We start from the raw sequence: 15,713 nt of genomic DNA on the forward strand, positions 1-15,713 counted from the left end.
GCGTTTCACCTATTTCGCACATGCATGTGATGTCATTTTGAGGGTCAGTGCATGCGCGAGCGGAGGAACCCGAAAGTAACATGCTCCGTTACTTCCAGGTCGCCATGGAGCACAACCCGAAAATACTTAACTTGAATCTACTTCAACCTGAGGTATGACTGTACATCCAGGTTTTTCCCCCTTTAAATTTGTTTTGGGGGCCCCCTAAGCTATAGTTTTAAATGGACGTGGGTGGCGCTGTGGGTTAAACCACAGAGCCGAGGACTTGCTGATCAGAAGGTTGGCAGTTCAAATCCCCGCGACGGGGTGAGCTCCCGTTTCTCTGTCCCTGCTCCTGCCCACCTAGCAGTTCGAAAGCACACCAGTGCAAGTAGCTAAATAGGTACCGCTCCGGCAGGAAGGTAAACGGCGTTTCCTTGCGTTGCTCTGGTTCGCCAGAAGCGGCTTGGTCATTCTGGCCACATGACCCGGAAGCTGTATGCTGGCTCCCTTGGCCAATAAAGCGAGATGAGTGCCGCAACCCCAGAGTCGGCCACGACTGGACCTAATGGCCAGGGGTCCCTTTACCTTTAAGCTATAGCTTGTTTAGCTTATATGCAAATCCATAGCTGTCAACTTTCAGATTTGAAAATAAGGGATCAGCAGCCTCACCTGTCCTGGGGATAGTCTGTGGGATATCTAACAATCCGGGATAGCAGTGAGAAACATCACTGGAAAAAGGGAAGGTTGGCAGCGATGCGCAATCCGGCACTGATCTTGAACAGGAAGCATGTCAGGTTTTGCATCTCTCTGGCGTTTGGAAACTTCCTCTTTGACCTGTGTGCTGCAAAGCCGCTTCCGAGATTTCCTGGGCTGGACGCAAGTGATCTCCCAAGGTGTGATTCTTGCATTTCATGGGGTTTGGTAAACTCATCCTCTGTGATTCCATGAACGTGGGCAACTGGGAGCCCCACAGGTGGGATATATACCCTGAGCACCCACCCCCCAGTAGGGCCCAATGAAAAGTCCTGAAATGTCCTGAAATCTGGTGGATCCCAAACTGGTCTCACAGTCATCATGAGAGCAGGACCTCCACCTTCTGTTGCAGCTGCCATGCTCCATAAAGCCGCTCCAACACGATGGGGAGTCAGGATTGTGCCCAAAAGCTTCTGTTATTTCACCGCTGGGAGCAACTTGCAATTGTAGAAGCTGATACAGGAGGACGGGACTCCATTTCCTTAAATTGCAACTTGACTTCCTTTCATATTTCAGAAAGCAATCTATATTGAGGTTTTAGGCAGGCCTGGTTTTCAATCGCTGCTTGCCTGAGTGACAAACCTTTCAGGGTTCTTGTGAGAATTTAGTGTAAAGCCTTGGGAGAGGGAGAAATAAAAATACGACGGCGTTAAAAACTCCTTCGGGAGGAAGGGCAGGATATAAATTCAATAAATGAATAATAATAAAACGCAAAAAACACCAAAAACATTTTAAAAATAAAAACATACACATATTTTGTTGATGGTGAGTGATTAAAAATAATAAATTCTTTAATTAGTTGATCGGTCTGGTGAATTAGAATCTAAAGATCGCTTTGCTTGGTCAGAGCTAGGTACGCCCAATATTCTTTTTCTATCAGGTGACAGCTAAATTTCTCCAGTTGGCCATGATGAAAATGCGTCCTGTGTTTTCTGCCCAGCATCTGACTCCAACATCTGTAGGTACACTGGCACTGACTATGGAGGCTCAATTTAGTTGGGGGTGGGGGCTAACAGACCTTGCATTCTGACTCATCCTTTCGTTTGAACATCACACCCAAGCTATTGTGCTGTTGCCACATCTCGAGGGAGTGCATTCTGCAAGTTAATTATGTGTTGTGTGTCTGTGCAAAAGTGCCTTGCTGCCAGCCGGTGTGTCTGCTGGGTGACTCATTTGCAAGGCTGGGAGGGGAGCAGATTCCTTCTCTCCTGGAGAGAAAGAGAGAGAGAGAGAGAGAGAGAGAGAGAGAGAGAGAGAGAGACTTAGAGGTATAGAGGGGATACACCAGGGGTCAGCAAACTTTTTCAGCAGGGGGCTGGTCCACTGTCTCTCAGACCTTGTGGGGGGCCGGACTATATTTGGGAAAAAATATATGAACGAATTCCTATGCCCCACAAATAACCCAGAGATGTATTTTAAATAAAAACACACATTCTTTTACAGTCATACCTCAGGTTACAGCCGCTTCAGGTTGTGTTTTTTCGGGTTGCGGACCACCGAAACCCCAAAGTACTGGAATAGGTTACTTCCGGGTTTCGACGGTTGTGCATGCGCAGAAGTGCTAAATTGCACTTTGCGCATGCGCAGAAGCACCGAATCGCAACCCGTGCCTGCGCAGACGCGGGTTGCGAACGCTATGGGTTGCGAACGTGCATCCCGCATGGATCACGTTCGCAACCCGAGCGTCCGCTGTATTTAAAATTAAATGTTAAAACACTAGGCAGGCCCCACAAATAACCCAGAGATGCATTTTAAATAAAAGGACACATTCTACTCATGTAAAAACATGCTGATTCCTGGACTCTCCACAGGCCGGATTGAGAAGGCGATTGGGCGGATCCGGCCCCCGGGCCTTAGTTTGCCTACCCATGGGATACACACCTTCTCCAGCTTCAATGAGATTGGAAAAGCCATGCATTTGAAAAGCCAAGCCAGCTAAACCGGCCACCTGGAACACAGCAGGTGGACAGGTACCGGATTGCCAGGCTGTGTCAACAACAGCCCTGGCCATTTAGGAGGGTGCCCAGTTGGCAACGCTTTGCATTTGACTAGGAAGTACAAGGAGAGGTTGAATAAGAAGCAAGCTGGGATTTGCATCTCTCTGGCATTTGGCAACTTCCTTCCTGCCTACGTGCTGCCGGGCCACCTTTGACGTTTCCTTTGCCGGAAGCAAATGCGCTCATAAAAGCTTCTCGAATTCAGTTTCCTCAGGGGGGGTGTTGCATCACGTTTGGGATCTCATGCCAGCAATGGCAGGGCAGAAAAAGTGACCTGAAAGCGTTTTCTTTCAATGGCAAGGCTCCAGAGAGGGACAATTTCCTGCATGCATTGAAGCCTTTTTATTATTATTAATTATTATTATTATTATTATTATTATTATTATTATTATTATTATTATTATTGCTATTGCTATTGCTGCTGCTGCAATTTCAGGCTGAGCTCAATCATAAATATAGTCTGCATTTGAGGGTTTGGTGTACTCCTGTAACCTGTACAGTGGTACCTCAGGTTAAGTACTTAATTCGTTCTGGAGGTCTGTTCTTAACATGAAACTGTTCTTAACATGAAGCACCACTTTAGCTAATGGGGCCTCCCGCTGCTGCCACGCCACCAGAGCCCGATTTCTGTTCTTATCCTGAAGCAAAGTTCTTAACCTGAAGCACTATTTCTGGGTTAGCGGAGTGTGTAACCTGAAGCGCATGTAACCTGAAGCGTATGTAATCCGAGGTACCACTGTAGTAGTACCAATGTTATATTAAAAAATAATTATCTAAAGACTTTGCAGGATAGATAGGACACTTCCATCACATATGATATGATACGATAATCTTTATTGTCATTGTCCCATACAGAACAACGAAGTTGAAAAAAATCTACATCAGACATTCAAAAACCAACAAGACTGCTATCTCAGCCTGGTTAGCCCCCTAAAAACTCTGATACCCCATAATGAAATACAATATACTCCTATAGAGAGTATCTTAGTAAAGGTAAAGGTAAAGGTACCCCTGCCCGAACGGGCCAGTCTTGACAGACTCTGGGGTTTGTGCGCCCATCTCACTCAAGAGGCCGGGGGCCAGCGCTGTCCGGAGACACTTCCGGGTCACGTGGCCAGCGTGACAAAGCTGCATCTGGCGAGCCAGCGCAGCACACGGAACGCCGTTTACCTTCCCGCTGGTAAGCGGTACCTATTTATCTACTTGCACCCAGGGGTGCTTTCGAACTGCTAGGTTGGCAGGCGCTGGGACCGAGCAGCGGGAGCGCACCCCGCCGCGGGGATTCGAACTGCCGACCTTTCGATCGGCAAGCCCTAGGCGCTGAGGCTTTAACCCACAGCGCCACCCGCGTCCCTATAGAGAGTATCTTACACTGCATTTAAAACCAAAATTGCATTGGATAGAAACTGTTTCTCAGGCGGCTAGTCCTAGTCTTTATAACCCTGTAGGTCCTTGTCCTGCCACATAAGGTACTTTCTAAAATTATGCCGTAGTGAAGCTAAATATAAAGCTTAAAGTGCAAGGGAATCAGGTGGGGCAGGGTGATATTTTGGGGGGGCAGGGGGAAGTAGCCAGAGTTGAGCCCCTCTGCCACTCAAAATCGCAGCCTCTTGATGATGCTTTTAAAAGGTAAAGGGACCCCTGACCATTAGACCATTAGGTCCAGTCATGACCGACTCTGGGGTTGCGGTGCTCATCTCGCTTTATTGGCCAAGGGAGCCGGTGTAAAGCTTCATGTGGCCAGCAGAACTAAGCCGCTTCTGGCAAACCAGAGCAGTGCACGGAAACGCCGTTTACCTTCCCGCCGGAGCAGTACCTATTTATCTACTTGCACTTTGACGTGCTTTCGAACTGCTAGGCGGGCAGGAGCAGGGACCGAGCAACGGGAGCTCACCCCGCCGCAGGGATTCGAACCGCCCACCTTCTGATCGGCAAGTCCTAGGCTCTATGGTTTAACCCACAGCGCCACCCGCGTCCCGATGATGCTTTTACTTACTTTTTTTTAAAGTTGGGGTTTCATTACACACACCTCTGTGTAACATTCAATTTACCCCTGGTATGTTTGTTTTAAAGGTGACCTGGATCGAGTATGTAAAGTACTTTCATCATTCCAGTACACATATAAATGTTAATTATGTTGTTGTTTTTGTTAGACGTCCCCTAATTATTTCGCTGCTTTCCAGTCCTCATTGCTTCTTAATTTCTCCTCAGGTGACTGGCCATTTGGACGACTGCACTTGCGACGTTGAGACTATTGACAGCTACAACAACCGCAAGATTTTCCCCAGCCTGCAGAAACTTTTGGAAAGCGATTATTTCAGATATTACGAGGTAATGCTTATACTTTTCTTTTTTTTAATGTCCCCCCCCCCTCCAATGCCTTGGCAAACCATTTCTCAAAAGAAAAAACTGTGCTTGCCTCATCGGAACGCATATCGTAAATCTAAAAGTTTTTCCATCTTTTCCTGACAAGTTAAAATCTCTTGCCTGGAACTAAAAATCCCCTAGACCAGGGGTTTGCAACCCGTGGCTCCAGAGCCGCACGTGGCTCTTTTACACCTTTGCCGCGGCTCCGGGGCGGATACTAGCGAGGGGAGGAGGCGCATTGTGCGCCCCGACACTCCCCACTGTGGCGGGCGCTGTACTGGCTGTGACGTCGCATGGGGGCGGTGCGTGTGTTAGTCACGCACCGTCCCAACGTCACCTTCCCGGCTGCCCGCTACATTGTAAGGGGCATGTACGCTGGTCACTGCATTGAAAGGGTGCATGTACGCTGGTCACTGTTTTGAAGGGGAGTGAAGAATACACACACACAAAAAGGTAACTTGTAAATTTAACGCTTATTTCTATGAGGAGGAGTAATTCTGAGGGGTCAAACAAAGAAATAATAATAAAAAGTGACAAAAAAGTTATTTTTATAATGACGAGTTTTGCGGCTCCCAGTTTTTTTTTTCTTCGGAAACGGGTCCAAGTGGCTCTTTTTGTCTTAAAGGTTGCAGACCCCTGCCCTAGACCAACCAAAGCCTTTTCTGCCTTGATCTCTGCAGGTTAACCTAAAGAAGCCTTGTCCTTTTTGGAGCGACGACAGTCACTGTGGAATTAGAGACTGTGCTGTAAAGCCATGCCCATCGGTAAGTGTGAAAGGTCACGGAATCACAGAAGGGACCACAAGGGGCATCTAGTCCAACCCCCTGGCATGTAGGAATCTTTGGGCCCAACGTGGGGCTCAAACTCACAAAACCCTGAGATTAAGAGTCTCATGTTCTGCGCAGCTTGCAGACTTATCATATACAATAAGAGAACAAGAAGAACATACGTTTAGAGAAGATTGGAAAACGTTTATTGACTACGTTGGGGGAAGGAAATTGTGTACAGTGGTACCTCGGGTTACATACGCTTCAGGTTACAGACTTCGCTAACCCAGAAATAATACCTCGGGTTGAGAACTTTGCTTCAGGATGAGAACAGAAATTGTGCTCTTTCAGCGCGGCGGCAGCAGGAGGCCCTATTAGCTAAAGTGGTGCTTCAGGTTAAGAATAGCTTCAGGTTAAGAACGGACCTCCGGAACTAATTACGTACTTAACCTGAGGTACCACTGTACACTGGAAAACGTTGGCAGCATTAAGATAAATTCAGCAGTGCAAATAAGTTTTGATGGTTGTCATAATGGAAAAAAGATTGGTATAGCTTATGTAAAATATGCAGGGATTTGTTGTTGTTTAATCATTTAGTTGTGTCCGACTCTCCATGACCCCATGGACCAGAGCACGTCAGGCACTCCTGTCTTCCACTGCCTCCCACAGTTTGGTCAAACTCATGCTGGTAGCCTTGAGAACACTGTCCAGCCATCTCGTCCTCTGTCGTCCCCTTCTCCTTGTGCCCTCCATCTTTCCCAACATCAGGGTCTTTTCCAGGGAGTCTTCTCTTCTCATGAGGTGGCCAAAGTCTTGGAGCCTCAGCTTCAGGATCTGTCCTTCCAGTGAGCACTCAGGGCTGATTTCCTTCAGAATGGAGAGGTTGGATCTTCTTGCAGTCCATGGGACTCTCAAGAGTCTCCTCCAGCACCATAATTCAAAAGCATCCATTCTTTGGTGATCAGCCTTCTTTATGGTCCAGCTCTCACTTCCTTACATCACTCCTGGGAAAACCAGAGCTTTAACTTTACGGACCTTTGTTGGCAAGGTGATGTTTCTGCTTTTTAAGATGCTGTCTAGGTTTGTCATTGCTTTTCTCCCAAGAAGCAGGCGTCTTTTAATTTCATGACTGCTGTCCCCATCTCCAGTGATCATGGAGCCCAAGAAAGTAAAATCTCTCACTGCCTCCATTTCTTCCCCTTCTATTTGCCAGGAGGTGATGGGACCAGTGGCCAAGATCTTCGTTTTTTTGACGTTGAGCTTCAGACCATATTTTGCGCTCTTTCACCCTCATTAAAAGGTTCTTTAATTCCTCCTCACTTTCTGCCATCAAGGTTGTGTCATCTGCATATCTGAGGTTGTTGATATTTCTTCCGGCAATCTTAATTCTGTCTTGGGATTCATCCAGCCCAGCCTTTCGCATGCAGGGATTTATAATATGCAAAATGAAGAAGGGAAGTCACTGATTTTTTAAAGGATGTTAAAAGGAGTATTTTAAATTGCTAAACAGAAAATTTAATAAAAGACTTGAGGCAAGTGCCAAGCCCCAACACAGAACTGGCATCTCCTCCCCTCCTTACATTGTATGACATGAATTTGGGAAGATTCCTGTCTTGCGTCCGGATTAGGGACTCCTTGCATCAGCACTGCAGGCAGATGAAATCAGGTTTGTGATTAGGGTTTCCTGACAGGCTCTTGTCGCCAAACACAAGGTATCGCTTGAGAGGAAGGAAAATATCTTTATTTAAAGGCTGCTGGTGGCGCAGGCTCAGCAGCAAGCAGAAGGCCCAGAAGTCGAGATCTGCGAGGAGAGGAGCACAGCCAGAGATTTGCAGCCGCCTTAAATCTCCGGTATCCAAGGAAGCTGAACGTTAGAAGAATTGGGACAGATAAGAGAAAGGACTTATTCACCGCAGAGTTGATCTGTGGAACTCACTGCCACAAGAGGCAGCGATACCCACCAGCTGGGATGGTTTTAAAAGACTGGATAAATTCATGGAGGAGAGGGCTGCTGATGGCTGTTAGCGCCTTCTCTTTCCTCCTCCACCTCCTCCTGCTCTTCATCCATCTGGGGCTGCCAAACCGTGCCAAATCCTGGCAAGAGGGGACCGTGATAGCAAACAGCAAGTGGTGAGGGCAGGTGGAAACAGAGCCAAGCAAGGCCAGGGAGAAATGAAGGAGAAGGAGCTGAAGGACAGGGGTGCAGTTGAAATCCGTGCGTCGCACGGGGTTTGACTCTGGGGGTCCCTTCTAATTCTACGATTCTTTGATTCTACGAAATTTACAGAATACCAAACAGGGAAAACCTGCACCAATCCAGCCACTCTGGGCAGCTTCCAACAAAGATTAAAAATACATTAAAATGTCACACATTAAAAGCTTCCCTGAACAGGGCTGCCTTCAGATGTCTTCTGAATGTCAGGTAGTTGTTTATCGCTTTGACATCTGATGGGAGGGCGTTCCACAGGGTGGGTGCCACTACTGAGAAGGCCCTCTGCCTGGTTCCCTGTAGCTTTGCGTCTCGCAATGAGGGAACCGCCAGAAGGCCCTTGAAGAAATCTGAAGGCAGCCCTGTTTAGGGAAGCTTTTAGTGTTTGATATTTTATTCTGTTTTTAGTGTTCTGTTGGGAGCCGCCCAGAGTGGTTGGGGAAACCCAGCCAGATGGGAAGGGTATAATAATAATAATAATAATAATAATAATAATAATAATAATACAGTGGTACCTCGGGCTAAGAACTTAATTTGGTCTGGAGATCCGTTCTTAACCTGAAACTGTTCTTAACTTAAAGCACCACTTTAGCTAATGGGGCCTCCTGCTGCCGCTGCGCCGCCGGAGAACAATTTCTGTTCTCTCTTTTTTTTTTTTTAAAGAAATATTTATTGAAAGTTTTAAACAGTATAACACCAAACACATAAAACACCATCACCAACATAAAACAAACAGAAAAGAAAAAAGCAAAGAATTAACATACAATAAATAAAAATACAACATAATTAGTTTCCAAACCCCCCCCCCCCATATTTCCATAACCTTCTTTTTGGGACTTCCTCACATCTCCCTTATCTGCGTTCCCGATTATAAAGTTGAGTCAGCAATGCTTCACCTTCTTTCAACTCTTACTTTGTAGTTTTCAAATATTATGTCTCCAATTTTAATTTCTATTTTCACATACTTGAATATTTAAGTTTGACATAATAATAAATAAAGTTTCATCCTTGTTCTTATAAATCACTTATTTTCATACTTCTTTCAACTAAATTACTAGTGCCAAGTTATTTTCTATCCTGCATCATCTTAGCATTCATACAATTTACAGTGTTTTTGCAAATAGTCCTTAAACTTTTTCCAGTCCAATTTCTGTTCTCATCCTGAAGCAAAGTTCTTAACCTGAAGCACTATTTCTGGGTTTGCGGAGTCTGTAACTTGAAGCGTCTGCAACGTGATGTGTCTGTAACCCGAGGTACCACTGTAATAATAGGGGAAATGGCTTACAGTGAAATGGGATTTAATCTTGCAACTTCTCTTTTCAGGATGAAGTCCCTGGCAGAATCAGGTCAGAGAGTCACAACAAGGTAAGTCCTGGAAGGGTCCCGGGCCAAACGGCGCTACTGGACAGTGACCTAGTTCTGCCCTGTCCTAGGGGAAGAATAATAGAATTGTAGAGTTGGAAGGAAAAATAAAAAAGTTCCTTCCAGTAGCACCTTAAAGACCAACTAAGTTAGTTCTTGGTATGAGCTTTCGTGTCCATGCACACTTCTTCAGATACACTGAAACAGAAGTTGCCAGATCCTTCTATATAGTGAGAAGGTGGGGAGGGGTATTACTCAGAAGGGTGGTGGGAATGGGAGATTGGCAGATAGCTGAGATGAGCCTGTTGACGACTCTTAACGACTGCAATAGGTCTTACAGGAAAAGGCAAGGGGTGAGAAGGTGAAAAATGGCTTAGTCATGTATAATGAGATAAGAATCCAATGTCTCTGTTCAGACCAGGTCTCTCCATGGTTTTAAGTTTGGTAATGAGTTGCAATTCAGCAGCTTCTCTTTCCAGTCTATTTCTGAAATTCCTTTGTAGTGAAACAGCTACTTTGAGATCTTGTATAGAATGTCCTGGGAGATTGAAGTGTTCTCCTACTGGTTTCTCTGTTTTGTGATTCTTGATGTCAGATTTATGTCCGTTTATTCTTTGGCGTAAGGTTTGGCCTGTTTGTCCAAAGGGTTGGAAGGGTTATCTAGTCCAACCCCCTGCAGTGCAGGAATAGGCAGCTATCCCTTACGGGGATCGAACCTGCAACCTTGGCGTTATCAGCACCATGCTTTAACCAACGGAGCTACCGGCAGTTCATAACTCAGTTGGTAGAGCACCTGCTTTGCATCTAGAAGGATCTCAGTGCAGTCCCCAGCATCTCCAGTTAGGGCTGGGACTGCCTGAAGCCCTGGAGAGCTGCTGCCAGCCAGTGTAGACAGTATTGAGCTGGAAGGACCAAAGGCCTTGTCTCCGTATAAGGCAGCTTCCTTCGTTCCTGGCTATGGCATTTCTTTTTGGAAAAGAAATGAGGTGAGGTTTTTTGAGTCATCATGGCCGTCTAGCAAGCATCCAGCCAAGGCCTGTCAGTTGAAGGTTTGGCCGGAAGTAGTAAGCATACACATACCTATTTATTTAATGCCGTGAATTTATATATACCGTTCGTGATGTGAGGTGAGAATAATCTCCGGAGAATATTCTCAAGAATGAGAATATTCTCTGCTAGGAAATTCTCCGGGGAATATTCTCCCCAAACTGTAAATTCTAATGTAAGAACCAGTTTTACAACCCACATTTTAAAAACCTAGTAATAAATCAAGCTGTGATATTGCTAGTGCAAGTAATGAATAATGATTTTTTTTTTTTGATTCAGTTACATTACTGGGCATTGTGTCATTCACCATTGGCAGTTCTGAAAAGTGAGCTACAGAAAACATTCTTTATTTTAGTTTTAAAAATGCTATTCATTTAATTTGATGAACATTTGAATGTGTATATATTTCAGCTATATGTAAAGCTGATAGTAAATATACAGTTAGTGGCAGGCCTAGTGATTAACGTGAGTCATTCACATTGAATTTTCAGTTTCAAGTTTGGTGCCAAAAAACCCAAAGAATGTGAATTCACTTCATTGCCCCATTGAATAAAAGTATCTGTTCAGTTTTTGGTTGCCATCGGAACAAGTTTACCCACGAATAAACATGTATATGAACTAATTATATCATTTTCAATGCATTAAAATGAATATTCTCCTATTTTAAATGAAAATTTTCTAATATTCTCATTAATTTAACATTGCTATATGCCATCAATGGTGTAGCGTGGGGTGCAGAATGGTTAGGGATGCAAAAGTTCAACATCCAGTTGTGTCGCTGGGCTCTGTTCAAAACGGCTTCCCCGTGCGAACCAATGACATAACCAGACAATTCAACAACTCTTCTTATTTCTGCAACTCCGATCTCCTGGGTAACACGGATGCCATTAGGCAGTTGAATGCGCATGTGTACGCCGTCCATTTCCCTCCCTCCAAACCCCATCCCTCCGCGTGGCCCCGAACGCTGGCAACCCACGTTATGCCACTGCACACCATTCTTGGATTAGCTATTTCCGGGGCGTTCACACCCATGAGATTTCACCAAACGCACCCTCTCTTTCCCCCACAAAAGTTGCTGCACCAAAACAATGGGAGGATGACCTAGGCTATGAGATTAACCCCACTCAATGGACAAGAATGTGGTCTAAACCCCCCTTTAAATCCATATCAACGATAAGAAAAGAACTCACACTGAAACTCACTTATAGGTGGTACCTAACACCCAGAAAACTAGCGCTAATATGCCCAGGAACCTCACCAAAATGCTGGAGAGGGTGCACCTCCACAGGCACATACCTCCACATGTGGTGGGAGTGCCCCAAAATCCAACTATTCTGGACAACAACCATACGAGAAATATGTAAAATAACTAAGCAAGTATTAGACACCACCCCATAATTGGCCCTACTAAACATCTTCCAAGACAGTAATGCTCATTTACACCACAAAGAACTCATAACCCACCTACTTTCAGCAGCCAGAAACATTATAACCAGACATTGGAGAGACTTGTCAGGAGTAAGCATGGACCAATGGTACCAAATAGTATGGGAAACAGCCTTACTAGAAAAATTAACCAATAAACTGAAACTGACACGGGAACAATAGAAGAAGACGCCTTCACCCTAGTATGGCTCCCCTTTATCACATACACAGCCCAACAAGACAATGACAAAAATCCACCAGCAGCATACAAATCAATATGGCTAACCTGATCCAAAACACCCACCCACCTCACCCACACACGAAAACAAAGACCACCACAGCCAACCACAAATGAACAGCCACCCTAGGCCAACCCCAACCTCTCTCACCACCAAAGGAACACAAGTGAACAGCAGAGAACCTGCACAAGCAACTCTGACACCAAACCCCACATATATTAAGTAAAATAGAAACAGCGCCACCCGATCCCACTTCCACCCATCTTCCACCCCTCTTCCCCTTTTCTTCCTAACATCTCAACAAATGAAACTGATTTGTAAAAATGTTACATGGAAAAAATACAAGAGAGAGACATTACACATACTTCTGTAAATCAAGAAAATCTTTAATAAAAGTACAAAAAAAGAGAGAAGTCGCCGCACCAGTTTGGCCAGCTCACAAAGCTGCAACGTGGGTGGTCTGGGTAGATGCAGATGTGACTTCCTGGGTGGTCCGTGGGCCGGCTGGTAGCTTTCTTCTGCCTTGGTTGGGTTTGGTGACTCCTGGTGGCCTTCCCCACGGCAGTGGACCCTAATCAGATTGAAAAGCAAACCTGTTGTTTTGCTTTGCAGTATTCTGAAGCCGCTGCCCACCTCGCGGAGGACTGCGAAGAAGCTGAGAGACTTGGAGCCGTTGATGGATCCCTGAGGTGCGATGTCTTCATCTCGATAAACTGGGGCGGCCTGTGAGGCAGGGTAGCCGCTGGTGTTTCTTAACCCCAAAAGCTGCAGAGACTTTCCTGCAAGCTCCCTTCTTGCTGGTTCGAATCCTACGGGCGCCTGAAGATCACAAAGGCGACAGGAAGCGTCCGAATCACACATGCAAGGCCAAATCTGCACCGCACACCTATATCACTACGATACCACTTTATAAACAGTCATGGCTCCTCCCCGGAGAATCCTGGGAGTTTGTGATGAGAGTTTTTCGGAGACCCCCTTTATTCCCCTCCCAGAGCTACAATTCCCAGAGTGGTTTAAACCACCACCATCATCATTTTTTATTTGTATGCCGCCTTTCCGCAGTTAAAAAAACAATGCGCAAGGCGGCTTACAGCATAACAAGATTTACATAATTACAATAAATAAACCACATCAGAAAAATACACAACCAAATGGGAAACCATTTCCACATAAATCAAAATTGTATAGTTGGAAAGGGACCGCAGGGGTCACCTATAATGGTTATCTTATTATGATTATTTTACTATTAGGCTGTCTGTCATCATGTTTTTTATAAGGTTTTTCTGTAATGTGTTTTTAATGTTGTACACCGCCCTGGGAACTTCTGGTACAGGGCAGTATATAAATTGAATGATAATGGCAATACAGTGGTGCCTCGAAAGACGAAATTAATTCGTTCCGCAAGTTTTTTCTTCTTGCGAGTTTTTCGTCTTGCGAAGCACGGTTTCCCATAGGAATGCATTGAAAATCAATTAATGTGTTCCTAGGGAAACCGCCTTCAGACCAGGTCCGGGGACAGTCTGTCCCCCGACCTCTTCTGAAGGCTGGGGGGGGGGGACAAGGGCTTTTCTTCCCACTGCCAGCCTTCAGAAGGCTGTTCTGAAGGCTGGCGGTGGGAAGAAAAGCCCTTCTTCCCACCTCCCGCCCCGCAAGCTCCGGGGACAGGAGGGCTTTGCTGCCGACCACCAGCATTTTAAAAGCCCCTGCTGTCCCGGGGCAATTTTAAAATGCTGGCGGGCAGGAGCGAACGCTTCGCTCCCGCCCGCCAGCATTTTAAGATCGCCCGGGACAGCAGAGAAGTCTCCGCTGTCCCGGGAAGGCAGGCGGGGGGGGGAGCAAAGACTTTTGCCCCCCGCCGGCCTTCAGAAGAGGTCCAGGACCTCTTCTGAAGGCTGGCTGTGGGCGAAAGTCTTTGCTCCCGACCGCCAGCAATTTAAAACAGGTCCCCGGAGATTTCCCTATGGGCTTTCGTCTTGCGAAGCAAGCCCATAGGGAAGTTCGTCTTGCGAAGCGCCTCCAAAACAGAAAACCCTTTCGTCTTGCGGGTTTTCCGTCTTGCGAGGCATTCGTCTTGCGGGGTACCACTGTAGTAATTATTGTTGTTGTTGTTACAGCCCTGTGCAATGTAGGAATATTTCGCCTACTTGGGGCTCAAATCTGTGCCCCTGAGATTAAGAGTTTCATCCTCTACCGAATGAGTTATTCCAATTGTTTTTAATATTATGTAATAATGCTATAACCTGGGACAAATGAAACATCTAGTGACAAATATTTTCTTGCTTGATTTGCAGTGAGGAAACAGTGAGGGCTGTGATTCGATGGACTCGGCACGATGATTCTGCAGACAGCTTTTGCGAAGTGGACGGTATTAGCTCTTGTGGTTTAACATGTTTCTGTCCCACCTTCCTCCCAAGTTGGGATATTTCCTGGGGTTTTTTTTGAAACTCCTGCGCTTAACGCAGCTGGAAGAATTTTATTTTAAAAAACCCAAATTCTTCTAGACTCGTGCTGCGTAAATAGGGACAGCAACATTATTTGTTTGTTTGTTGCCTTGTTGCTGTTGACATCGGCTTTAAAAAACCCTCGAATTAAACCAGGCTGGTGGAGGCGGGGGGACGTAAAAATGAAAAAGGAAGATGTGTGTGGAGAGAGAGAGAGAGCAGGGCAAAGACGTAAATACAGCTCATATGTATTCCATATGCCCAGTCGTGTGGGGCAAACAGTAGCTGTTCTCAGGCAATCGTCGTGCAGCGGTGAAACTCACTGCCACAGGAGACAGTGATGGCTAGCGAGCTGGATGGCTTTAAAAGGGAATTATGCAGATTCCTGCAGGAGGAAAGGGCTATCAATGGCTATTGTTGTTTAGTCGTTTAGCCGTGTCCGACTCTTCGTGACCCCCTGGACCAGAGCACGCCAGGCACTCCTGTCTTCCACTGCCTCCCGCAGTTTGGTCAAACTCATGCTGGTAGCTTCGAGAACACTATCTAACCATCTCGTCCTCTGTCATCCCCTTCTCCTTGTGCCCTCCATCTTTCCCAGCATCAGGGTCTTTTCCAGGGAGTCTTCTCTTCTCATGAGGTGGCCAAAGTCTTGGAGCCTCAGCTTCAGGATCTGTCCTTCCAGGGAGCACTCAGGGCTGATTTCCTTCAGAATGAATTGGTTGGATCTTCTTGCAGTCCATGGGACTCTCAAGAGTCTCCTCCAGCACCAGAATTCAAAAGCATCTATTCTTCGGCGATCAGCCTTCTTTATGGTCCAGCTCTCACTTCCATACATCACTACTGGGAAAACCATAGCTTTAACTATACGGACCTTTGTTGAGGCATCATAGTGTAGTGGTTAAGAGCAGTAGACTCGTAATCTGGTGAACCAGGTTCGATTCCCTGCTCCTCCACATGCAGCTGCTGGGTTACCTTGGGCTAGTAAATCAAAATATCAATGGCTATTAGCCAGAATAACTCTGCTCTGCTTCCACAGTTGGAGGGATTGATGCGTCTGAATGCTGGAAACCACAGGAAGGGAGAGTTGCTCCTGTGCTCAAATCCTGATTGCAGGTTTCCCACAG

General features: G+C 46.0%; 1 protein-coding gene across 1 annotated transcript in view; it reads left to right on the forward strand.

The window, feature by feature from the left end:
- The window catches only part of ERO1A (endoplasmic reticulum oxidoreductase 1 alpha), a 37,729-nt gene that overhangs the window by 4,430 nt on the left and 17,586 nt on the right, over window positions 1-15,713 (forward strand). Inside the window, exons 2-6 of the mRNA XM_082219369.1 lie at window positions 4,944-5,063; window positions 5,780-5,863; window positions 9,399-9,440; window positions 12,761-12,837; window positions 14,440-14,513. Of these exons, the coding sequence (XP_082075495.1) occupies window positions 4,944-5,063; window positions 5,780-5,863; window positions 9,399-9,440; window positions 12,761-12,837; window positions 14,440-14,513 (397 nt within the window). The remainder of the gene's footprint in view (window positions 1-4,943; window positions 5,064-5,779; window positions 5,864-9,398; window positions 9,441-12,760; window positions 12,838-14,439; window positions 14,514-15,713) is intronic.

This window comes from Podarcis vaucheri, assembly GCF_965113315.1.
Source record: "Podarcis vaucheri genome assembly, chromosome: 1".
In the NCBI taxonomy this organism is placed as follows: Eukaryota; Metazoa; Chordata; class Lepidosauria; order Squamata; family Lacertidae; genus Podarcis; species Podarcis vaucheri.